This window comes from Garra rufa, chromosome 15 (assembly GCF_049309525.1).
Source record: "Garra rufa chromosome 15, GarRuf1.0, whole genome shotgun sequence".
Classification (NCBI taxonomy): domain Eukaryota; kingdom Metazoa; phylum Chordata; class Actinopteri; order Cypriniformes; family Cyprinidae; genus Garra; species Garra rufa.
Genome location: NC_133375.1, coordinates 7,752,346 through 7,772,041, shown reverse-complemented (window position 1 = coordinate 7,772,041; position 19,696 = coordinate 7,752,346). Strand labels below are relative to the sequence as shown.

General features: G+C 36.2%; 1 protein-coding gene across 2 annotated transcripts in view; it reads left to right on the top strand.

The window, feature by feature from the left end:
* The window catches only part of dpp9 (dipeptidyl-peptidase 9), a 23,804-nt gene extending 4,556 nt beyond the window's left edge, over positions 1–19,248 (top strand). The window contains exons 2-21 of one of the 2 annotated variants that reach the window (XM_073818704.1): positions 346–436; positions 517–755; positions 1,739–1,851; positions 1,936–2,109; positions 2,231–2,399; positions 3,525–3,635; positions 5,484–5,612; positions 7,638–7,699; positions 7,783–7,883; positions 10,063–10,240; positions 10,508–10,667; positions 11,020–11,099; positions 11,188–11,340; positions 12,207–12,342; positions 12,433–12,578; positions 13,375–13,521; positions 16,221–16,373; positions 16,694–16,836; positions 18,361–18,472; positions 18,562–19,248. In XM_073818704.1, coding sequence (XP_073674805.1) covers positions 381–436; positions 517–755; positions 1,739–1,851; positions 1,936–2,109; positions 2,231–2,399; positions 3,525–3,635; positions 5,484–5,612; positions 7,638–7,699; positions 7,783–7,883; positions 10,063–10,240; positions 10,508–10,667; positions 11,020–11,099; positions 11,188–11,340; positions 12,207–12,342; positions 12,433–12,578; positions 13,375–13,521; positions 16,221–16,373; positions 16,694–16,836; positions 18,361–18,472; positions 18,562–18,654 — 2,655 coding nt within the window. In that variant the 5' untranslated portion in view covers positions 346–380 and the 3' untranslated portion in view covers positions 18,655–19,248. Of the gene's footprint in view, positions 1–345; positions 437–516; positions 756–1,738; positions 1,852–1,935; positions 2,110–2,227; positions 2,400–3,524; positions 3,636–5,483; positions 5,613–7,637; positions 7,700–7,782; positions 7,884–10,062; positions 10,241–10,507; positions 10,668–11,019; positions 11,100–11,187; positions 11,341–12,206; positions 12,343–12,432; positions 12,579–13,374; positions 13,522–16,220; positions 16,374–16,693; positions 16,837–18,360; positions 18,473–18,561 lie in introns of both variants that reach the window. The other variant, XM_073818703.1, reaches the window with a different exon arrangement.
* Positions 19,249–19,696: the final 448 nt, after the last annotated feature.

Sequence of the window (19,696 nt, the reverse complement as noted above, 5' to 3'; positions counted from 1 at the left end):
ACTTTGTATATTTATAATAATATAGAACAAGATTATCATATGCAAATCAACAAGTGATAAAAGTAGAATAAACTAGAATTAATAAAAAAAAAAGTCTAATTGTGTAGCTTAAAATTTGAAATGAAATCAGTAACAAATCCTATTAGACCATTGATTGCAAATCAACTCCCAAATTGCTTATATTAAGGGTGTGAGTTTTAATAAAATTACGATATGCGATTAACCAAAATAGCTTTTTTCCTGAAAAAGCCCCCAACGAAGATAATTTAAAGACGTTACATTATTGTAACAGAGTAAATCATGGCATAAATGCATTTTTTGACCAATTTCTTTCTTTTCTTGCAGGTTGCCAGATCTTGTTAAGGGTTGTGTGCTGGTTAATGTATAGAGGAAAAAGGGTGAAACTTGAAGACGAAACTGAAGGTAGTTGGAAAAGGTATGGAAAGGTTATTATCCCTTTTGTTATAGATCAAATGTCTCTCGAATGTTAGTCTGATTAATAGCTCCTGTGTTCAGTTTTGCAGCTGTCAGAATGACCGCAGTAGATGACATCTCAGACAGCACAGAGGTCGTGGAAATGGATGACGTCCCCTCCCAGTTTTTCGTGGAGAAGCACTCATGGGATGGCTTGCGTGACATCATTCACGGCAGCCGGAAGTACTCGGGAATGATCATTAACAAGGCGCCCCATGACTTCCAGTTCGTTCAGAAGCACGATGAGTCCGGCCCTCACTCGCACCGGCTCTACTACCTTGGTACCATTTTCCTTTCAGTGTGAACACAGTCAATCATTGTGCATGTAGCTTCTCGAATCAACAAATGCATTTAAATGCAAACTAACTTTTACATTGTACATTTTGTACAAGTAACAACAAGATTCAATGGCATAAGGTTTAATGAGTGTCGCACCACATGACATTTGAAAAACTTGAAAAAAAACATGGCTTGACATAAAGTCAAATAACCTGATGCATTACTCTAGACATGCACAGGGCAACTTTTTTCTATTATTTCCTGGTTTGTTTTGTCTCCCTAATGTTTCTGCATGTTGGTGGGACCATATGACTTTCTGGTCGCACCGCATGACCATATACTACCGTTCAAAGGTTTTGTAAGATTTAAGTGCATTTAAAAGTTACACTCTCCAAGGCTGCATTATTTGATTCAAAATACAGTAAAACAGCATATTGTGAATCTGAATTATTACAATTTAAAATAAGTGTTTTCGGTTTATATGTATATTTTAAACTAATTTATTTCTGTGATGGCAAAGCATGTGTCCACATGCTCCTTTTGAAATCTCTCTAATATGCTGATTTAGTAACATTTCTTATCAATGTACAAAACAGTTGTGCTGCTTGATATTTTGGCATGCATTTTTTTTTTTTCAAGATTCTTGGGATAGAAAGTTCAAAAGAACCATATTTATTGAAATATGCATTTTGTAATGTTAAAAATTAGTTTACTGTCACTTTCGATAAATGCATCCCTGCTGAAAGTATTCTTGTTTTTTAAAGTAACTTACTTATTCCAAACTATTGAATGGTAGTGTGTCTTACATTAATAATAATAATAAGATTATAGTAAACAGCTTGAAGTTTTGAACTCAAGAATTTGTTTTAGAGACTTTTCCCCCCTATGTTATAATATTAGATGATTTGTATGAGTCAGGTTTGTCTGCATTTCTGTTCAAATTCAAGTTTCTATAATTTCTTTATTTTTCCTCATTCTCAAATAGGAATGCCCTATGGGAGCAGAGAAAACTCATTATTGTACTCTGAAATCCCAAAGAAAATACGGAAAGAAGCCCTCCTGGTGTTATCGTGGAAACAGATGTTAGATCACTTTCAGGTATATTTCCATCATGTGACACTAACTGCAACAAAACCACATATATGTGGGATTGTAACATATTAATTACATTACTTCCTATAGGCGACTCCGCATCATGGAGTATATTCCCGTGAAGAGGAGCTTCTCCGTGAGAGGAAGCGTCTGGGGGTCTTCGGCATCACGTCCTACGACTATCACGCACAAAGCGGCCTTTTCCTCTTCCAAGCAAGCAACAGCCTTTTCTATTGCCGTGATGGCGGCCATAACGGCTTCATTGTGAGTCTAGCTATTTTTATTTATTTTTTTGCTGCGCTTAGTATAACAGTTCAGAGAAATGTAATAATGTGTGTGCGAAGCTCTGTGTCCCCATGCCTGAAAGACATGTGATGTTTAGCAGGCTGCCCCAATGAAGCCTGTGGAAATAAAGACTCAGTGCTCAGGGATTCGCATGGACCCCAAGATCTCGCCTGGTGATCCCAGTTTCATTGCCTTCATAAATAATAACGACCTGTGGGTGACGAATATCGAAACTGGAGAGGAGCGAAGACTTACTTTCTGTCATAAAGGTTTGTTGATCTGTATACAGAAGCTGTTATAGTGTTGACTATTAAAGGAACACTCCACTTTTTTTGGAAATAGGCTCATTCTCCAACTCCCCCCGAGTTAATAAGTTGATTTTTACCGTTTTGAAATCCATTCAGCCGTTCTCCTGTTCTGGCGATATCACTTTTAGCATAGCTTAGCATAGATCATTGAATCCTATGAGACCAATAGCATCACGTTCAAAAATGACCAACGAGTTTCCATGTTTGTCCTATTTAAAACTTGACTCTTCTGTAGTTATATCGTGTACTAAGACCGGTGGAAATGCAAAGCTGCGAGTTTCTAGGCTGATAAGATTAGGAACTACACTCCCATTCCGGCGTAATAGTCAAGGAAGTTTGCTGCCGTAATATGGCCAAAGCAGGCGAAGTATTATCAGAAATGAGTTCCCAGCTAGTTTAGCATTTGCACATGTGCTGCGTGGTATTACTGCTCCTGCTTCAGCCATATTACGGCAGCAAACTTCTTTGACTATTACGCCGGAATGGGAGTGTAGTTCCTAATCTTATCAGCCTAGAAAATTTAAGCTTTGCATTTCCACCGGTCTTAGTACACGATATAACTACAGAAGAGTCAAGTTTTAAATAGGACAAATATCGAAACTCGTTGGTCATTTTTGAACGTGATGCTATTGGTCTAATAGGATTCAATGATCTATGCTAAGCTATGCTAAAAGTGATATCGCCAGAACAGGAGAACGGCTAAATAGATTTCAAAACGGTAAAACTCAACTTATTAACTCGGGGGGGGGGGGGATTTGCTGGAAAAATGTTCAACTAAAAGTATTCTTCACTGTTCTCCTGAAGAAAAATGCCACCTATTTTTTGATGACCTGAGTAAATTAAATTAAATTTAAATTTTTGGTGAATATCCCTTTAATGTCAGCAGGTGCAACACATAAGCTGAAAATAACACCATAAATAAGCTAAAATAAGTCTCATGGAAGTGGGTTTTGCACATTGAACATTTGCACATTTATTTTTAATTGTTAATTTCACCCTTTCTGAGCATTGGTGCATATAGAAAACACATCAGGTTACACTGAATAGACTTTTCTGAAATCTGATATTTCTTCTATCCTTGTCCAGGATTGAATAACGTCAAAGAAGACCCAAAGTCTGCTGGTGTTGCAACCTTTGTGATTCAGGAAGAGTTTGATCGCTTCACAGGATATTGGTGGTCTCCGGCTGTTCCTGAAGGTTTGTTAAACAACTAATCCAATGGTTGTCCCCCCACTGTGTTTTGCAGCTTTATACACAAGATGCATCTGGGGCTTATACCATGATGACGGCTGAACAAATAGGATTAGTTTTGAGGTGACAAAATCGAAAACCAACCCAGTCTGGTTTTGTTGGTACCATGACACTGATCAACTTTCTCTGTCAATTCACGATTTTATCACGATTCTTTGTCATGTTGGTTTTACTATTTTGCAAGTTGTCTGAGCAGTACAAACTAATTCCCTTCTCAAAAAAAAAAAAAAGCCTTTCAAGGTAACAAAATATAAAATACAAAAAGAATGGCAGACATTTGGGCCAAAGTGAGCGAAGATTAAATTTGTTTTCATTATATGTGACTCTGGACCACAAAACCAGTCATAAGGTTAAATTTTACAAAACTGAGATATATACATCATATGAAAGCTCAATAAATAAGCTTTCTATTTATATATGGTTTGTTAGGATAGGACAATATTTGGCCGAGATACATCTATTTGAAAATCTGAAATCTAAGGGTGCAAAAAAATCAAAATACTGAGAAAATCACCTTTAAAGTTGTCCAAATTAAGTTCTTAACAATGCATATTACTAATCAAAAATTACATTTTGATATGTTTACAGTAGGAATTTTACAAAAAATCTTCATGGAACATGATCTTTACTTAATTTCCTAATGATTTTTGGCATAAAAGAAAAATCAATAATTTTGACCCATACAATGTATTTTTGGCTATTGCTACAAATATACCCCAGCGACTTAAGACTGGTTTTGTGCTCCAGGGTCACATATTATCTTTATTCAAAAAAAAAAAAAATTAGGACACAAATATATATTACAAATAAAACAAACAGTGTTTTTTTTTTAGGTATACTGGGTGTATTTAGCAGTAGCGTTCAAGAAATTGAATTAAATATAAAACTAAATCACTATATACTTATACACCATATACATCAGTTGTACATTGATTCTCAATAAACAACTGTTCTGCAGTCAAGAGCAGTGAGTGATTTTTCTCTTTGTGTTTTGTTGTTTTATTAACTTTAAAAGAGTAGTTCACCCAAAACTGAAAATTCTGTACTCTGTTAATTCTGTCATTACGTTTTATTTTAATACCATTTACACACACTCAGGATGTTTTAAACCTGATTGAGTTTTGTTTTCTGTTGAACGTTATCTATTGGATCATTTATTTTATTAATTTCAATGGCTACTGTTTGATTACCCACTTTCTTCAAAATATCTTATTGTGTGTTCATCACAAGAGACAAATTAATACAGGTATGGCATAACGTATTAGTGAGTAAATAATGACAATTTTATTTTTAGGTGAGCTATCCCTTTAATGACAGGCGGCAGCATGTTTTGTACAACTAGTCTGCTGTCTCTTTAAAAGTTGCATGCACCTAATATACAGGCATGCATCTGTTTCTTCTCTTAATTGTTTATTTTCACTTCAGACTTAAGCAACTGTGTTACTGTTTATACAGTATGTAAATAGTATGTATGCAGGCTGATAGAATAGCACAATACTTCAATACTAGCACAATACTACGAATTAATTTTTCATGTGAGTGTGTCAATTAAATTCACTGCCAAATATTAAATGATGATTTTATCTTTAAAAATGCTTTACTGTGTAGTGGCTTTTAATTTGGAGCAAGATAAACTGGGACAGGTTAGCCATGGGACATAAGTTACATAAATTATGGTGATGAACACCCCTAAAAGCACAAACTAAACTGAAACTTACCTGGCTAGCCAGCTAAACCTGCTTGATTGTTTGGGTCCCTACTGGATACCTTTAACCTGTTGTTGTTTGCTTGCAGATGCAGATGGAGGCAAAACGCTCCAGCTGCTGTATGAGGAAGTTGACGAGTCAGAAGTAGAGATTATTCATGTGCCCTCACCAGCTTTGGAGGAGCGGAAGGCAGATGTCTACAGATATCCACGCACCGGTAATCTCAAACACACACTGTGCAAAACAACACAAACATGGTTGGGAATTAAGAGTCAGTTCCATTTGACAAAAATTACTACAGTATCTGAAGTTGTGAATGAAACACCAAACTGCTTGCTGTCTGAACGGAATTTGATGAGATTTGTTCTATCCAAACCATTTTAGTCAGTTTTGTGAACAAATGACTCCACTGAATTGAAACAAACCTTGTATTGGTAAACTGATGAGTCATTGGGTTGAATTAATCAATCAAAGAGCTTCTTGACTTACCTACTGGGCTGCAAGCCATTATCTCATCATGTACAACTCAAATCATCTTCCTCAGTACAGTCGTGGCCAAAAGTTTTGAGAATTACATAAATATTGGAAATTGGAAAAGTTGCTGCTTAAGTTTTTTTAATAGCAATTTGCATATATTGAATGTTATGAAGAGTGATCAGATGAATTGCATAGTCCTTATTTCCCATGAAATTGAACTTAATCCCGAAAAAAACTTCCACTGCATTTCATTGCTGTCATTAAAGGACCTGCTGAGATCATTTCAGTTATCGTCTTGTTAACTCAGGTGAGAATGTTGATGAGCACAAGGCTGGAGATCATTATGTCAGGCTGATTGGGTTAGAATGGCAGACTTGACATGTTAAAAGGAGGGTGATGCTTGAAATCATTGTTCTTCCATTGTTAACCATGGTGACCTGCAAAGAAACGTGTGCAGCCATCATTGCGTTGCATAAAAATGGCTTCACATGCAAGGATATTGTGGCTACTAAGATTGCACCTAAATCAACAATTTATAGGATCATCAAGAACTTCAGGGAAAGAGGTTCAATTCTTGTTAAGAAGGCTTCAGGGCGTCCAAGAAAGTCCAGCAAGCGCCAGGATCGTCTCCTAAAGAGGATTCATCTGCGGGATCGGAGTGCCACCAGTGCAGAGCTTGCTCAGGAATGGCAGCAGGCAGGTGTGAGCGCATCTGCACGCACAGTGAGGCCAAGACTTTTGGAAGATGGCCTGGTGTCAAGAAGGGCAGCAAAGAAACCACTTCTCTTCAAAAAAACATCAGGGACAGATTGATCTTCTGCAAAAAGTATAACAAATGGACTGCTGAGGACTGGGGCAAAGTCATATTCTCCGATGAAGCCTCTTTCCGATTGTTTGGGGCATCTGGAAAAAGGCTTGTCCGGAGGTGAGGTTGCTACCATCAGTCCTGTGTCATACCAACAGTAAAGCATCCTGAGACCATTCATGTGTGGGGTTGCTTCTCATCCAAGGGAGTGGGCTCACTCACAATTTTGCCCAAAAACACAGCCATGAATAAAGAATGGTACCAAAACACCCTCCAACAGCAACTTCTTCCAACAATCCAACAACAGTTTGGTGAAGAACAATGCATTTTCCAGTACGATGGAGCACCGTGCCATAAGGCAAAAGTGATAACTAAGTGGCTCGGGGACCAAAACGTTGAAATTTTGGGTTCATGGGCTGGAAACTCCCCAGATCTTAATCCCATTGAGAACTTGTGGTCAATCCTCAAGAGGTGGGTGGACAAACAAAAACCCACTAATTGTGACAAACTCCAAGAAGTGATTATGAAAGAATGGGTTGCTATCAGTCAGGATTTGGCCCAGAAGTTGATTGAGAGCATGCCCAGTCGAATTGCAGAGGTCCTGAAAAAGAAGGGCAAATACTGACTCTTTGCATAAATGTCATGTAATTGTCGATAAAAGCCTTTGAACCGTATGAAGTGCTTGTAATTATATTTCAGTACATCACAGAAACAACTGAAACAAAGATCTAAAAGCAGTTTAGCAGCAAACTTTGTGAAAACTAATATTTGTGTCATTCTCAAAACTATAGTACTTAAGTAAATTAAGTGTAACTGAAGCCAGATATTGTGGCATAAATACATGTGTAAACACAACTCACAAGCGTATTCTTAAGATAACCGTTCATTCTTCATTCTTTCAATTTTGTCAATGGAGTTGTGTTAATTGTTATGCTAATGAATGCCTATTGATGCTTGTAGGAAGTAAGAACCCTCAAATTAGTCTGAAATTATCAGAGATTCGGACCGACCAACACGGCAAGGTAGGTGCCTGTACCCAGGCTTACTTTTTCTTTCTTTTTGCCTGGTAGAAAGGCTTTATAATGATCTCTTATTCTTTTTGTAGATTATTAGCGCACAAAACAAAGAGCTTGTTCTCCCATTCACCACACTCTTTCCTGGAGTTGAGTACATTGCAAGAGCTGGATGGACAAAAGATGGTAAATTGTAAGTAACAATTTTTGCTTTTAAGAAATTCACTCTCATGTCTTTTTTAGTTCTTCTTCATATGGAAGGAGTTGTGTGGAATGGAAAAAGAGAGTTCTGTATCTATACAACTAAAGTTTTTAGTGATCGGGGGCCCCCAAAAAAGAAATGAATAAATAAAATCCATTTTAGTATATCTTCCCAAGGGACAATACTATAGAAATGAAACTTGGATATATTTTAGAGTAGTCAATGTGCAGCTTGTATAGCAGTATAGATTTACTGTCCACTGGAAATCAACATACAGCCATTATTGTCAAAATAGCTGGCAACAAAAGTGAGTACACCCTAAGTGAGCAATATTTTGTGTTAGCACCATTAATGTCTGGCACTGCGTTATTCATCCTGGACATGGTATTGACCAGAGCTGCACAGTTTGTTGCTGGAATCCTCTTCCACTCCTCACAGAGCTGCTGGATGTTAGACACATGGTGCTTCTCCACCTTACTTGAGATTCAGGTCTGAAGATATACTTGGCCACCCCATCACCTTCACCTTCAGCTTCCTCAGCAAGGTAGTTGTCATCTTGGTGGTGTGTTTGGGATTGTCATTATGTTGGAAAACTGCTGTTTGGCATCATGTTCTGCTTCAGAATGTACAGTACATACTGGAATCCATGTTTCCCTCAATGAACTGCAGCTCCCCAGAACCAGCAGCACTCATGTAGCCCCAGACCATGATGCTACTATGACCATTCTTAACTGTAGTACTCCTCACCAGGGCATCACCACACATGCTGGACACCATCTGAGCCAAACAAGTTTATCTTATAGTCTCATCAGACCACAGGACATGGTTCCAGTAATTCATGCTCTTGAACAGGTTGTCTTCAGCAAACTGTTTGCAGGCTTTCTTGTGAGCCAGCTTCAGATGAGGCTTCCTTCTGGGACGACGCCTATGCAAACCGACTTGTTGCAGTGTGCAGCGTATGGTCTGAGCACTGACAAGCTGACCTTCTACTTCTGCAACCTTTAAAGCAATGCTGGCAGCACTCATGCATCTCTTTTTTTGAAGCCGGGTTCTGCACCTGAAGCACAGAACGAGTGCTCAACTTCATTGATCGACCCTTGCAAGGCCTGTTCTGAATTAAACCCATCTTGGAAAACCTCTGTATGACCCTGAACACTGTAGTGTAACTTGGTTTCAGGGTGTTACTGAACTTCTAATAGCCTTGGCCATCTTTGTGGAGAGCAACAATTCTAATTCTCAAATCCTCAGAGTTCTTTGCCATGAGATGCCATGTTGAACAAATTTGCTGCTCTAATACAAGATACATACGTTTGTATGTAAGTTTGTATGGTCCTGTCAAGCACACCAAAACATAAACATGATGAATAGGACATGTGGCTTTGCATGGTTAAACAACATCACTTAGGATGTACTCACTTTTGTTGCCATCTATTTTGACAATAATGGTGGTAACACTTTACAATATGGTTCTTTTAGTTAACATTAGTTAACCACATTAGTTAACATGAACTAATAATGAATTGCACTTAAACAGCATTTATTAATCTTTGTTAATGTTAATTTCAACGTTTACTAATACGATATTAAAATCTTGTTAACATTAGTTAATGCAGTATAAATTAACATGAACAAACAATGAACAACTGTATTTTCGTTAACTAACGTTAATGAAGATTAGTAAATACAGTAACAAATGTATTAAACATGGTTAGTTCATGTTAGTTAGTACATTACAATAAGTTTCATTAGTTAAACATTAGTTAAAGTGTAGTTATTTTCAGAGGACAGTAAATCTATACTGCTATACAAGCTGCACATTGGCTACTCTAAAATATATCCAAGTTTAATTTCTATAGTATTGTCTCTTGAGAAAATATACTAAAATGGTTTGCTGAAATGTGAGGGGTGTGCTCACTTTTGTGAGATACTGTTCTTTTTAACTTCTAAAATATGTGCTAAAATAACAAAAACTGAAATTAAAATTAATAACTGTATAGCCATATTTAAAAATGTAAAAAAAAAAATTACAACATGACAGAATTACTAAACCTTTAACTAAAATTAAAATGGAAAAAACGAAAATCAAAACAACTAAAAATATTAATTAAAACTTTAGTATGTCAATGACACGATATAACACTATTATATGCTTAAATTTGTCTCTTTCCAGTGCTTGGGCAGTGTTGCTAGACCGCAGTCAACAGAAGCTGCAGTTAGTTCTGTTACCGCCGGCCCTCTTCATACCCGTGAGTGTGGATGATCCGCAGTGGGACGAGCATGTGGAAGCCATGCCTGAGGGAGTCCAGCCCTACATCATTTACGAGGAGGTCACTGACATCTGGATCAATGTGAGTATGAAGATAACCGAGCAAAGTTAATATCGGTCACTGACCAAAGCAAACAGAAGAACTGCAGAGCTGTCAGCAGATCTCACACATGTATGAAAGATATTTAACACCATACCGCTAATAGAGGCCTGAAAGAATGTCTCAAATTAAATTGAGTGTTTTATGATTGGTTTAGTTGTTACAATACCTTTTAAAATTTGAGGTCAGTAAAATTAAGTAAATACTTTTATACTTTAATACTTTCTTTTTTACTCTTATTCCCAATAGGTCCATGATATCTTCTACCCCTTCATTCAAACAACTAATGACAAGATCACCTTCCTGTGGGTGAACGAATCAAAAACAGGCTTCTGCCATTTGTACAGAACAACCAGTCTCTTACAGCCGGGCTGCCAGCAGTGGACCAGAGAATACAGTCCTGCCGAAGGTCAGACGCTTGAACAAATTGAGCAAAAATATATTGATAACACTGTATTAAAAACGTAATGTGACATGACTTAATGTGATTTCATAACTTGATTAAAAAAAGTTTGTCAAGAAAACTTTAAGTTGGGTTGAAAAAGCCTGATTAGAAAGTGTGAAAAAGTTTTTACCAAATCTTGTTATACGGTATGATTCTAAGTTGTGTGGTAAATGTGTGTATGATCATGCTTATTTTGTATTGACACATTAACATTTGTTGTAAAGAGCCACATTTTAAACTATAGCATGTGCTTCTAAGCTAAATTGAAACATAGAGCCTTGTAATATTAATGACTACCTTTTATTTCTTTGTTTAGATGATTTTAAATGCCCGATAGAGGAGGAGGTGACTTTAACGAGTGGAGAGTGGGAAGTCTTGGCCAGACATGGCTCAAAGGTTTGCTGCTTTAGTCAGTTAAAATTACAAATCCCTTCCATAAATTCCCATATGGTTGGTAACACTTTGCCTTCATCTTCATTTGCAGATCTGGGTCAATGAAGAAACAAAACTGGTGTATTTCCAAGGCACAAAAGATACTCCTCTTGAGCACCATCTATATGCTGTGAGCTACGAATCTCCTGGAGAAATTGTCAGACTTACTAAGCCGGGTTTCTCTCACAGCTGCTCTGTTAGCCAGGTGTGTGTGTATGTCTGTTAGTACAACTGTTAACAGACAGTTGTAATTGTCTGTTCACACCAAATCAACTAAATCAACCAAATCAACAAACATTGCTAATTGTTTTTTACCAAAAAATTTTAATGCTATTTTTTTGTCTGGCAAAAATCCCAAAACGTACATTTAAGATGAAGAAAATTAATAACTAATTATACGTTTTTTGCCTGATGTGTATATACATTTTTTTCAGTTTGCACAGAAAGGATACGTTTTTTTTCATTAGTACAGTTAAAAAAAAAAATTTTGAAACATTGTTACCATTTAAAATGTTTAAAAATGTGTCGTCCTGTGTTAAAGCTACATTTTCAGCAGACATTACCATCACTTTTGATCAATTTAATGCATCCTTGCTGAGTTTATTCATTTATTATTTTTCATTTTACATGCCCCAAACTTTTTTTATTAAAAAATATTAAGATGCAAAAACTGTTTTAACATGACTCTTGATCACAAATTCCTAATATTAGGATGATTTCTGAAGGATTCTGCTTTGCCATTACAGGAATAAATTACATTTTAAATTAAATTAAATGAATTACTGTATTACTGTTTTCTACTGTTTCACATAAAATCCAGCCTTAGTGAGCATAAAACACTTTGTTAAATTTAAAACCTTAATTTTTCCAAACTTTTCACAAGAGGCGTATACTACAATCAAATACAGGATGTTTCAGTCTCATGGCCAAAGACACAAAGATGAGATGTACTTTACATCATCTTGAAGCAAATTAAGAAGTGTTTTATGACCTTTGTAGTCATTATGTCTTTATGTTGCATTAATATAATTTGTGTGCATTCTCTGATCTGTTTCTTCTGTTTCAATGCAGAACTTTGACATGTTCATTAGCCACTACAGTAACGTGAGCACGCCTCCTTGCGTTCACGTCTACAAACTGACAGGTTCTGAAAGTGACCCCCTGCACAAAGAGCCAGAGTTCTGGGCGAGCATGATGGAGGCTACAGGTGAGAGCAGGGCCATGAGTTCAGGGTGGTGTTACGCAGCAATGGGAAAGAATAACTTGCTCTAACAACATGTTTGCTTGTGTTGTGCAGGTTGCCCAGCTGATTATGTCCCTCCTGAGATATTTAGCTTCCCTGCCAGTTCCGGTTTCCACCTCTATGGAATGTTGTACAAACCTCACAACCTGAAACCAGGCAAAAAACACCCCACAATTCTGTTTGTGTACGGCGGCCCACAGGTGGGTTTGGTTGAAAAATGTCGCTATAGATTGCTGAAAAATGTCCATTGTATTGTATGTAAAATAGTAATAAAAATTAATTTTTTTTGGTCAAAATGAAAATTCTGCTCTGTTAGTCAGGTGTGTGCAAGAGACACTGTTCACACCAAAACACTGCTAAATTAGTATAACAATTTATCATTATAAATGTTGTCCCTATCGTGTCTAGAATGTTCAGCTTTAAAGGTGCCATAGAATGGAAAACTGAATTTACCTTGGCATAGTTAAATAATAACAGTTCAGTACATGGACATGACATACCATGAGTCTCAAACACCATTGTTTCCTCCTCCTTATATAAATCTGGTGTTTGCAAAAGACCACCGAAGAATAGGTCAATTCCAACACAACACCGACTGTTACGAAACTTTCCCGAGATCGTTAATAGTTACGCTTCCAACATTTGCAGCGGCTAGAGCTCCTAATTAAATATATATATTTTTATCTATGTGCGAGCTATTGAGATGAGAAGTTCTGTGAAACAGCCAATCAGAGCAGAGCTCATTAATATTCATGAACGTTCCAAATAAGGCAAAAACAGAGCATTTCATTCTAGGGGCAAATCATAGGGAGATTTTTTGCCCTTTCCTATGCCATATACCTTCTATGTAGATATCAGAGAACATTTAAAATATTCTCTCAATGCATTCTATGGCACCTTTAATGAAGAATTTCATTTTATTGCATCATTGGATTTTATCTTTCAATCTGAAGTTTTAACATGTTTTAATTTTTCTTTTCTCTTGTTTTTTTTTAGGTGCAATTAGTGAATAACTCTTACAAGGGTGTGAAGTATCTGCGTCTGAACACGTTGGCGTCTCTGGGTTATGCAGTGGTGGTCATTGACGGAAGAGGTTCATGCCAAAGAGGCCTCAAGTTTGAGGGGGCCCTTAAAAACAAAATGGTAACTAGAACTGACAGTCTATCCTCATGTAATCAGACATTTGACAAGTTTGGTCAACATGGCAGCAGATTTTTCTCAAATAACTGATCACTTAACCCTCTGTTTGTATTCGGGTCAAATTGATTTGGAAAAGCTTTTCTTTTTCCAGAAAATACTAGTTAACATTATCGCATTGGACCTAGACACACTTGTGGTGTTCCCGGTCAAAAATGACTGGACTCCAAACAATTGCTTATAAAGCTCTCATTATGCTATATTATCACCAAGTATTGGATTCAGTCTTTCTGTCAACTTGTTTTCTTTCATTTAGAACTGGTTTTGTGTTTCTATTTGCATCTGATTAATCGTAGACCTAATTTATCTGAGAGTAGGTACCTCATTTTTTGAGTAAAAAAAAAAAATAACTTTCACAATGTTAAACATAAAATTCTAAAGGTTTGCACTATTTCTCACACTAGTGTGCTTTAATGTTTAATCAGGAAGTTTGCTTTTAAATGCTTTTATTTTGTACAAAAATTGCAAAAAGTCACACTTCAAAAATGACCGGACTCCAAACAATTGCTTATAAATCTTAAATTTTTCTATATTATCAACAAATATTGGATTCGTTCTTTGTCAACTTGTTTTCCTTCATTTAGGGTTGGTTTTGTATTTCTATTTGCATCTGAGTATTCGTAGGCCTCATTTATCTGAAAGTAGGCACAATTTTTGAGTGAAAAAAGCAGTGTGAGTGAAAATTCACTTTCAATGGCCAGCCTTTTTTGACAATTTTGTGCAATTTTGTACAAAATAAGAGCATTTAAAAGCAAACTTCCTGATTCAACATTAAAGCACACTAGTGTGAAAAACAGTGCAAATTTTAATAATGTTTTATCTCATATTTTGAAAATTATTCATAAAATGTTTTTTTTTCACTCAAAAACATGGTACCTACTTTCAGATGAATGAGGCCTACGAATACTCAGGTGCAAATAGAAATACAAAACCAACCCTAAATGAAGGAAAACAAGTTGACAAAAAGAACGAATCCAATATTTGTTGATAATATAGAAAAATTTAAGATTTATAAGCAATTGTTTGGAGTCCGGTCATTTTTGACCGGGAACACCACAAGTGTGACTTTTTGCAAATTTGTACAAAATAAAAGCATTTAAAAGCAAACTTCCTGATTAAACATTAAAGTACAATAGCGTGATAAACAGTGCATTTTTTTTTATCATTTATCTCATATTGTGAAAATTATTAATAAAAAATGTTTTTTTTTCACTCAGAAAATGAGGTACCTACTTTCAGATAAGAGGCCTACGATTACTCAGTTGCAAATAGAAACACAAAACCAGTCCTAAATGAAAGAAAACAAGTTGACAAAAAGATTAAATCCAATATTAGGAATTCGAACACAACCAGAGGGTTAAGACGGCGTTAGACAGTTTGACCGACCTTTTCAAAACAAATGGGGATTGGTCACCGTACGTATGGGGGAAAAGTGTGTGAAGACACCTGAATGCCACTTCAGAAGCACTTTTGTACCACCTATGCAGTGTACATTTAGAGGTAGAAATGAGAAAAGGACCAGCCACTCACTTTGAACCTGGTGATTTAGGCCAGCTCTTGGCATTTTTCTGAGCAGGGTGCATCACATGGCCCATGATCTGTTGGTATGTGAGTGCTGTCTGAACCTGAGATAAACAGTCTCACATTTAACACATTATCGCCTATTTTTATAAGAGGTCAGCCAGCGTGCGTTAAAAACAGGTTGCATAAATGCTTTATATAGACGCAAATATGATCATGCTGCAATTTAAGTTGTCCGAATGATGGGTTGTGAAATGTTAAGGTGTTAAAATGATTACTGAGTGACAGCTCACACTGACTCTGACACATGATCCCACATGTAACTCTCAGTTTGAGACTGAATTAGTCACCTCCAGTTCTGTCCAACTCATAATCATATTAGAGTCAAAGTTTTTTGGGGTGTCTTATTTTGCCGTACATCTTATGGGGTAACTTAATTCAGAAACAGGAAACTATTTTTTATTTTTTATTTTTTTTTTTTTTTTCGGGAATAAAATGTTGTATAAAATCAAGCAAATAATATATGAACAAATCCCTCTGTAAAAACCTTAAGGATATAGACAGGAATAAAAATGTAAAGTTTGGTGTGTGTAAATGCTACTGAAGTGGAGATTTATGGCTCAGTGTAGGAGGTAAAACTCATTTTGAGAAAACGGCCTCTAAAAATATGTATTGTAATTGAAATATGTTGACACAAATAGACAAAGTGATATAAAAGAAACACCTAACTGTGTTTTTTGGATGTTTTCTTTCCACTAGTCTGAAAAAAAAAAAAACTCCATGTTACACCAAAAAGCCCAAAATCTCAAACTTGATGGGTGCATGAAAAAACAGCATTTTTGCCTGCAGTGTCTCCCTTTAAAAATATATAAAAGTATAATATTGCTATTTCACAGCTCTCAAATAAATGCAGCTTTAGTGAACAGACTTTTGAATGGGAGTGTATGTACTATGCAGGTTTTTATATAGATGTTTTTTAAAAGTCACATTCAAACTGCCCTGAGTATTTCACATGGTTGTAGTTAAAGATCACTGAATGCAGCACACCAGGTTTAAGAAATGCTATAAATGTGGTGTCCGGTACTCTCCTGTTTATATTACTGTTCTTTCCTCCTCAACCTCAGGGACAGGTGGAGATTGAAGATCAGGTGGAAGGACTTCAGTATGTAGCAGAGAAGTACAAGTTCATAGACATGAGTCGAGTTGCTATCCATGGTTGGTCTTACGGTGGATTCCTGTCTCTCATGGGCCTCATTCACAGGCCAAACATCTTCAAGGTGAGATATACAGCTTCCCCAGAGTCAGTGTCAATTTTCAGTTTTTGTGATATATCTCTCAAACCCACCCATGCATGTTGATAAAACCTACTTTAACCAGCAGGTGGCATCTCAAATACTTCTTACCAGAGATTGAATTGCTGAACTTTGATGGTTTGCTAAAATTGCAAAGCCATGTCAGTCAATCAAATGTTGTTGTTATACTTTAGGAATTACCAAAATAGAAGAGATGGTTGAATTTTAGATATAAGCAACAAACATTATAAAACTGATAAAATCAGTATCTCATCATAAGTTAAGCAAGCCATTCTGTGCTCCAGGTGGCCATAGCAGGAGCTCCTGTGACGGTGTGGATGGCATACGATACTGGCTACACCGAACGCTACATGGACGTGCCTGAAAATAACCAGCAGGGGTATGAGGCGGGCTCCGTCGCTCTGCACGTCGACAAACTTCCCAACGAGTGAGTTACTGTGGCTCAGGTCATACAAAAGACATAACCTGAAATCTGAATAAATAAGAATAATATCTGGCCAAGATACAACTATTTGAAAAACTGGAATCTAAGTGTGCAAAAGAATCAAAATATTGAGGAAAAATGCCTTTAAAGTTGTTCAAATTAAGTTCTTAGCATATTACTAATCAAAAATTACGTTTTGATATATTTCAGCAGGAAATTTACAAAATATTATCATGGAAAGTGATCTTAATGCCCTAATGATTTTTGGCTTAAAAGAAAAATCAATCATTTTGACCCATACAGTGTATTGTTGGCTGTTGCTACAAATATGCCTATGCTACTTCACTGCAAAAAATGCTTTTCTTACTTAGATTTTTTTTTTTTCTTGTTTCCAGTCAAAATATCAAAAAAATCTTAAATCAAGAAGGATTTCCTAGACGAGCACAGATGAGTATTATTGTCTTGTTTTCAGGAAAAACTAGTCAAAATTAAGTGAGTTTTTGCTTCGAACAAGCAAAATAATCTGCCAACGGGGTAAGCAAAATGTTATTTGTTTCAAACAGAAAACAAGATTTTTTTTCTTACCCCCATTGGCAAAAACACTTAATTTTGACTTGTTTTCAAAAAAAAAAAAAAACAAGACAAGACAATAATTGTTACTTGTCTAGAAAATAATATCTTACATCTCAAAATATCTTAGATATTTTGGCTGGAAACAAGACCAAAAAAAAAAAAAAATGAAGAAAAGCATTTTTTGCAGTGTTATGACTGGTTTTGAGGTCCAGGGCAACATATTTGATACATCAGGCTTTTATGCCTCATATAGTATACCTCAATTTTATTCAGAGGCCAAAATTGAGAGAAAAAAAGTGTATATATGCAATATGGTGTGCATTATTTTAATGCTCAAATGAATAAAATTTCAACAGTTTATTAATCTGTGAAACATTAACAGTTTTTAACAGTAGTTTTTACATAAAACGTAAAATATACAGTTATCACTCCATATCTGCCACACAGATAATGCAATACAATACAGTAATGATTGAGAGATGAACAAATATGTTCCTCAAAAGTCTGAACATCATATTTGATACTCAAAATTTAACGTGACTTTTCTAAAGTCAAGTGAACAGCCTTCTAAGTGGTTATCTGAAAAATATAAGTTATTCTTACACTTTCTCAAATATTTCACAGCACAAAAGACTTGAACCACTACCACAAGATGTTTTTAGGTTTACACTAAAAGGCCATTTAAAATTGCTAAAAAAAAAAAAAAAAAACTATCAATCAGATGACAGGCTTGTAGTAGATTGTGTGCAACAGGTTTTTCAGCTAAAGTCTGATGTTGGCAATTTAGAGGCTTTAGAAATTTCAATGTAAAATATGGTATACTGTTAAGATAACCTTTTCAAGTTTACCTCATTCAAACCATATCAATAACTCTTCCTAGAATGCTTTATAAGAGCATTATAAGTAATACTTTGTGTGTGTGTTAACTAGTTTATTTGCTTTTTTCCCCTAAAGGCCAAACCGGTTACTTATTTTACATGGGTTCCTTGATGAAAACGTGCACTTTTTCCACACCAACTTCCTGGTGTCACAACTCATCCGTGCAGGAAAGCCATATCAGCTACAGGTTTGAAAACTTAGTATTAAAAACACAACCCTATAATGTTAGTATTTTTATTCCCTCTCAAGCACATGATTAATTTGCGTTCTCTGTAGATCTACCCCAATGAGAGACACAGCATCCGCTGTCCTGAGTCTGGAGAGCACTACGAGATCATGCTACTGTATTTCCTCCAGCAGCATCTCTGATGAGGGCCTTCTCCATTCCCTGCGTCCTCTACTTTCAGCAGCAATGACAGAATACAGCCCTCATCGGTTCCCCGAACCCGCCTTTGCTTTCTCGCACTCTTTCTGGAAGGAGTGTCTTTGCAGCAGCCAGAAGCAGACTTGTCCCCAAACCTGATGTAATTTTGCGCATGTCGGCACACTTTTAACAGAAAGGACACATCCGAGAACGGAGAAGAACCACCCAGTAGCTCATTAACCTCATTAAACGAATTATGGATTATGTGCCACATCTAGGTAATGTTTCATTTCCGGCTCCCTTCGAAACACTGATTATGTTGCCAAATGTGTCTTTATTTTTTAAATTTGTAGTTAGTGGCTTATCAGAATACAGAGACTGGATTTCTACACCTACATACAGAAATGCTCTTACCGCCCCCCCTGCTCATTTAACTTAAGCTTTTTCAGTTCTATGAATGCAGTCGTGTTTCGGTCCAACATGAATTCCAGCGTCACTGGTAGCCGCAGTCCTGTGGCTCTCACGTAAGGACACCTCACACTACTACCTGCAGTTCATATTTTAAGTGTGTATTATTAAAGGAACATATTTTTTATGAAGTTGTGGTCGTTTATCTTTCACGTATGCTGTTTTAGTCAAAGTAGCTTTAGTTACGACAGAAATAATTTACTTCTGTGATATAACACTGACTCAAAATTGTACTTTAATGAGGAAAAGATGTAGGGTTGTGTTTGATTTCATACACAGGGTTCCCACGGATCATGGAATTCTCGGTATATAATGGAATTTTAAAAGGTCCGTTTCAGACATTGTTTATTTTGTCCAAGTCATGGAATATCAGGAATGTTTGTTTGTTGCTTTTCATTTTCTGTTTACATTTATCAAAATGTAAATTTTCTGTACCATATTTTATTTAAAGGGGTCATCGGATGCCACAAGTTCATCAGAGTCTTTAGGCTCTTAATGAAAAGTCTATAATATACTTTGGTTAAAAATTCTCAATAGTAGAGTAAAAAACACCCTTTTACCTTGTCAAAATCAGCTCTG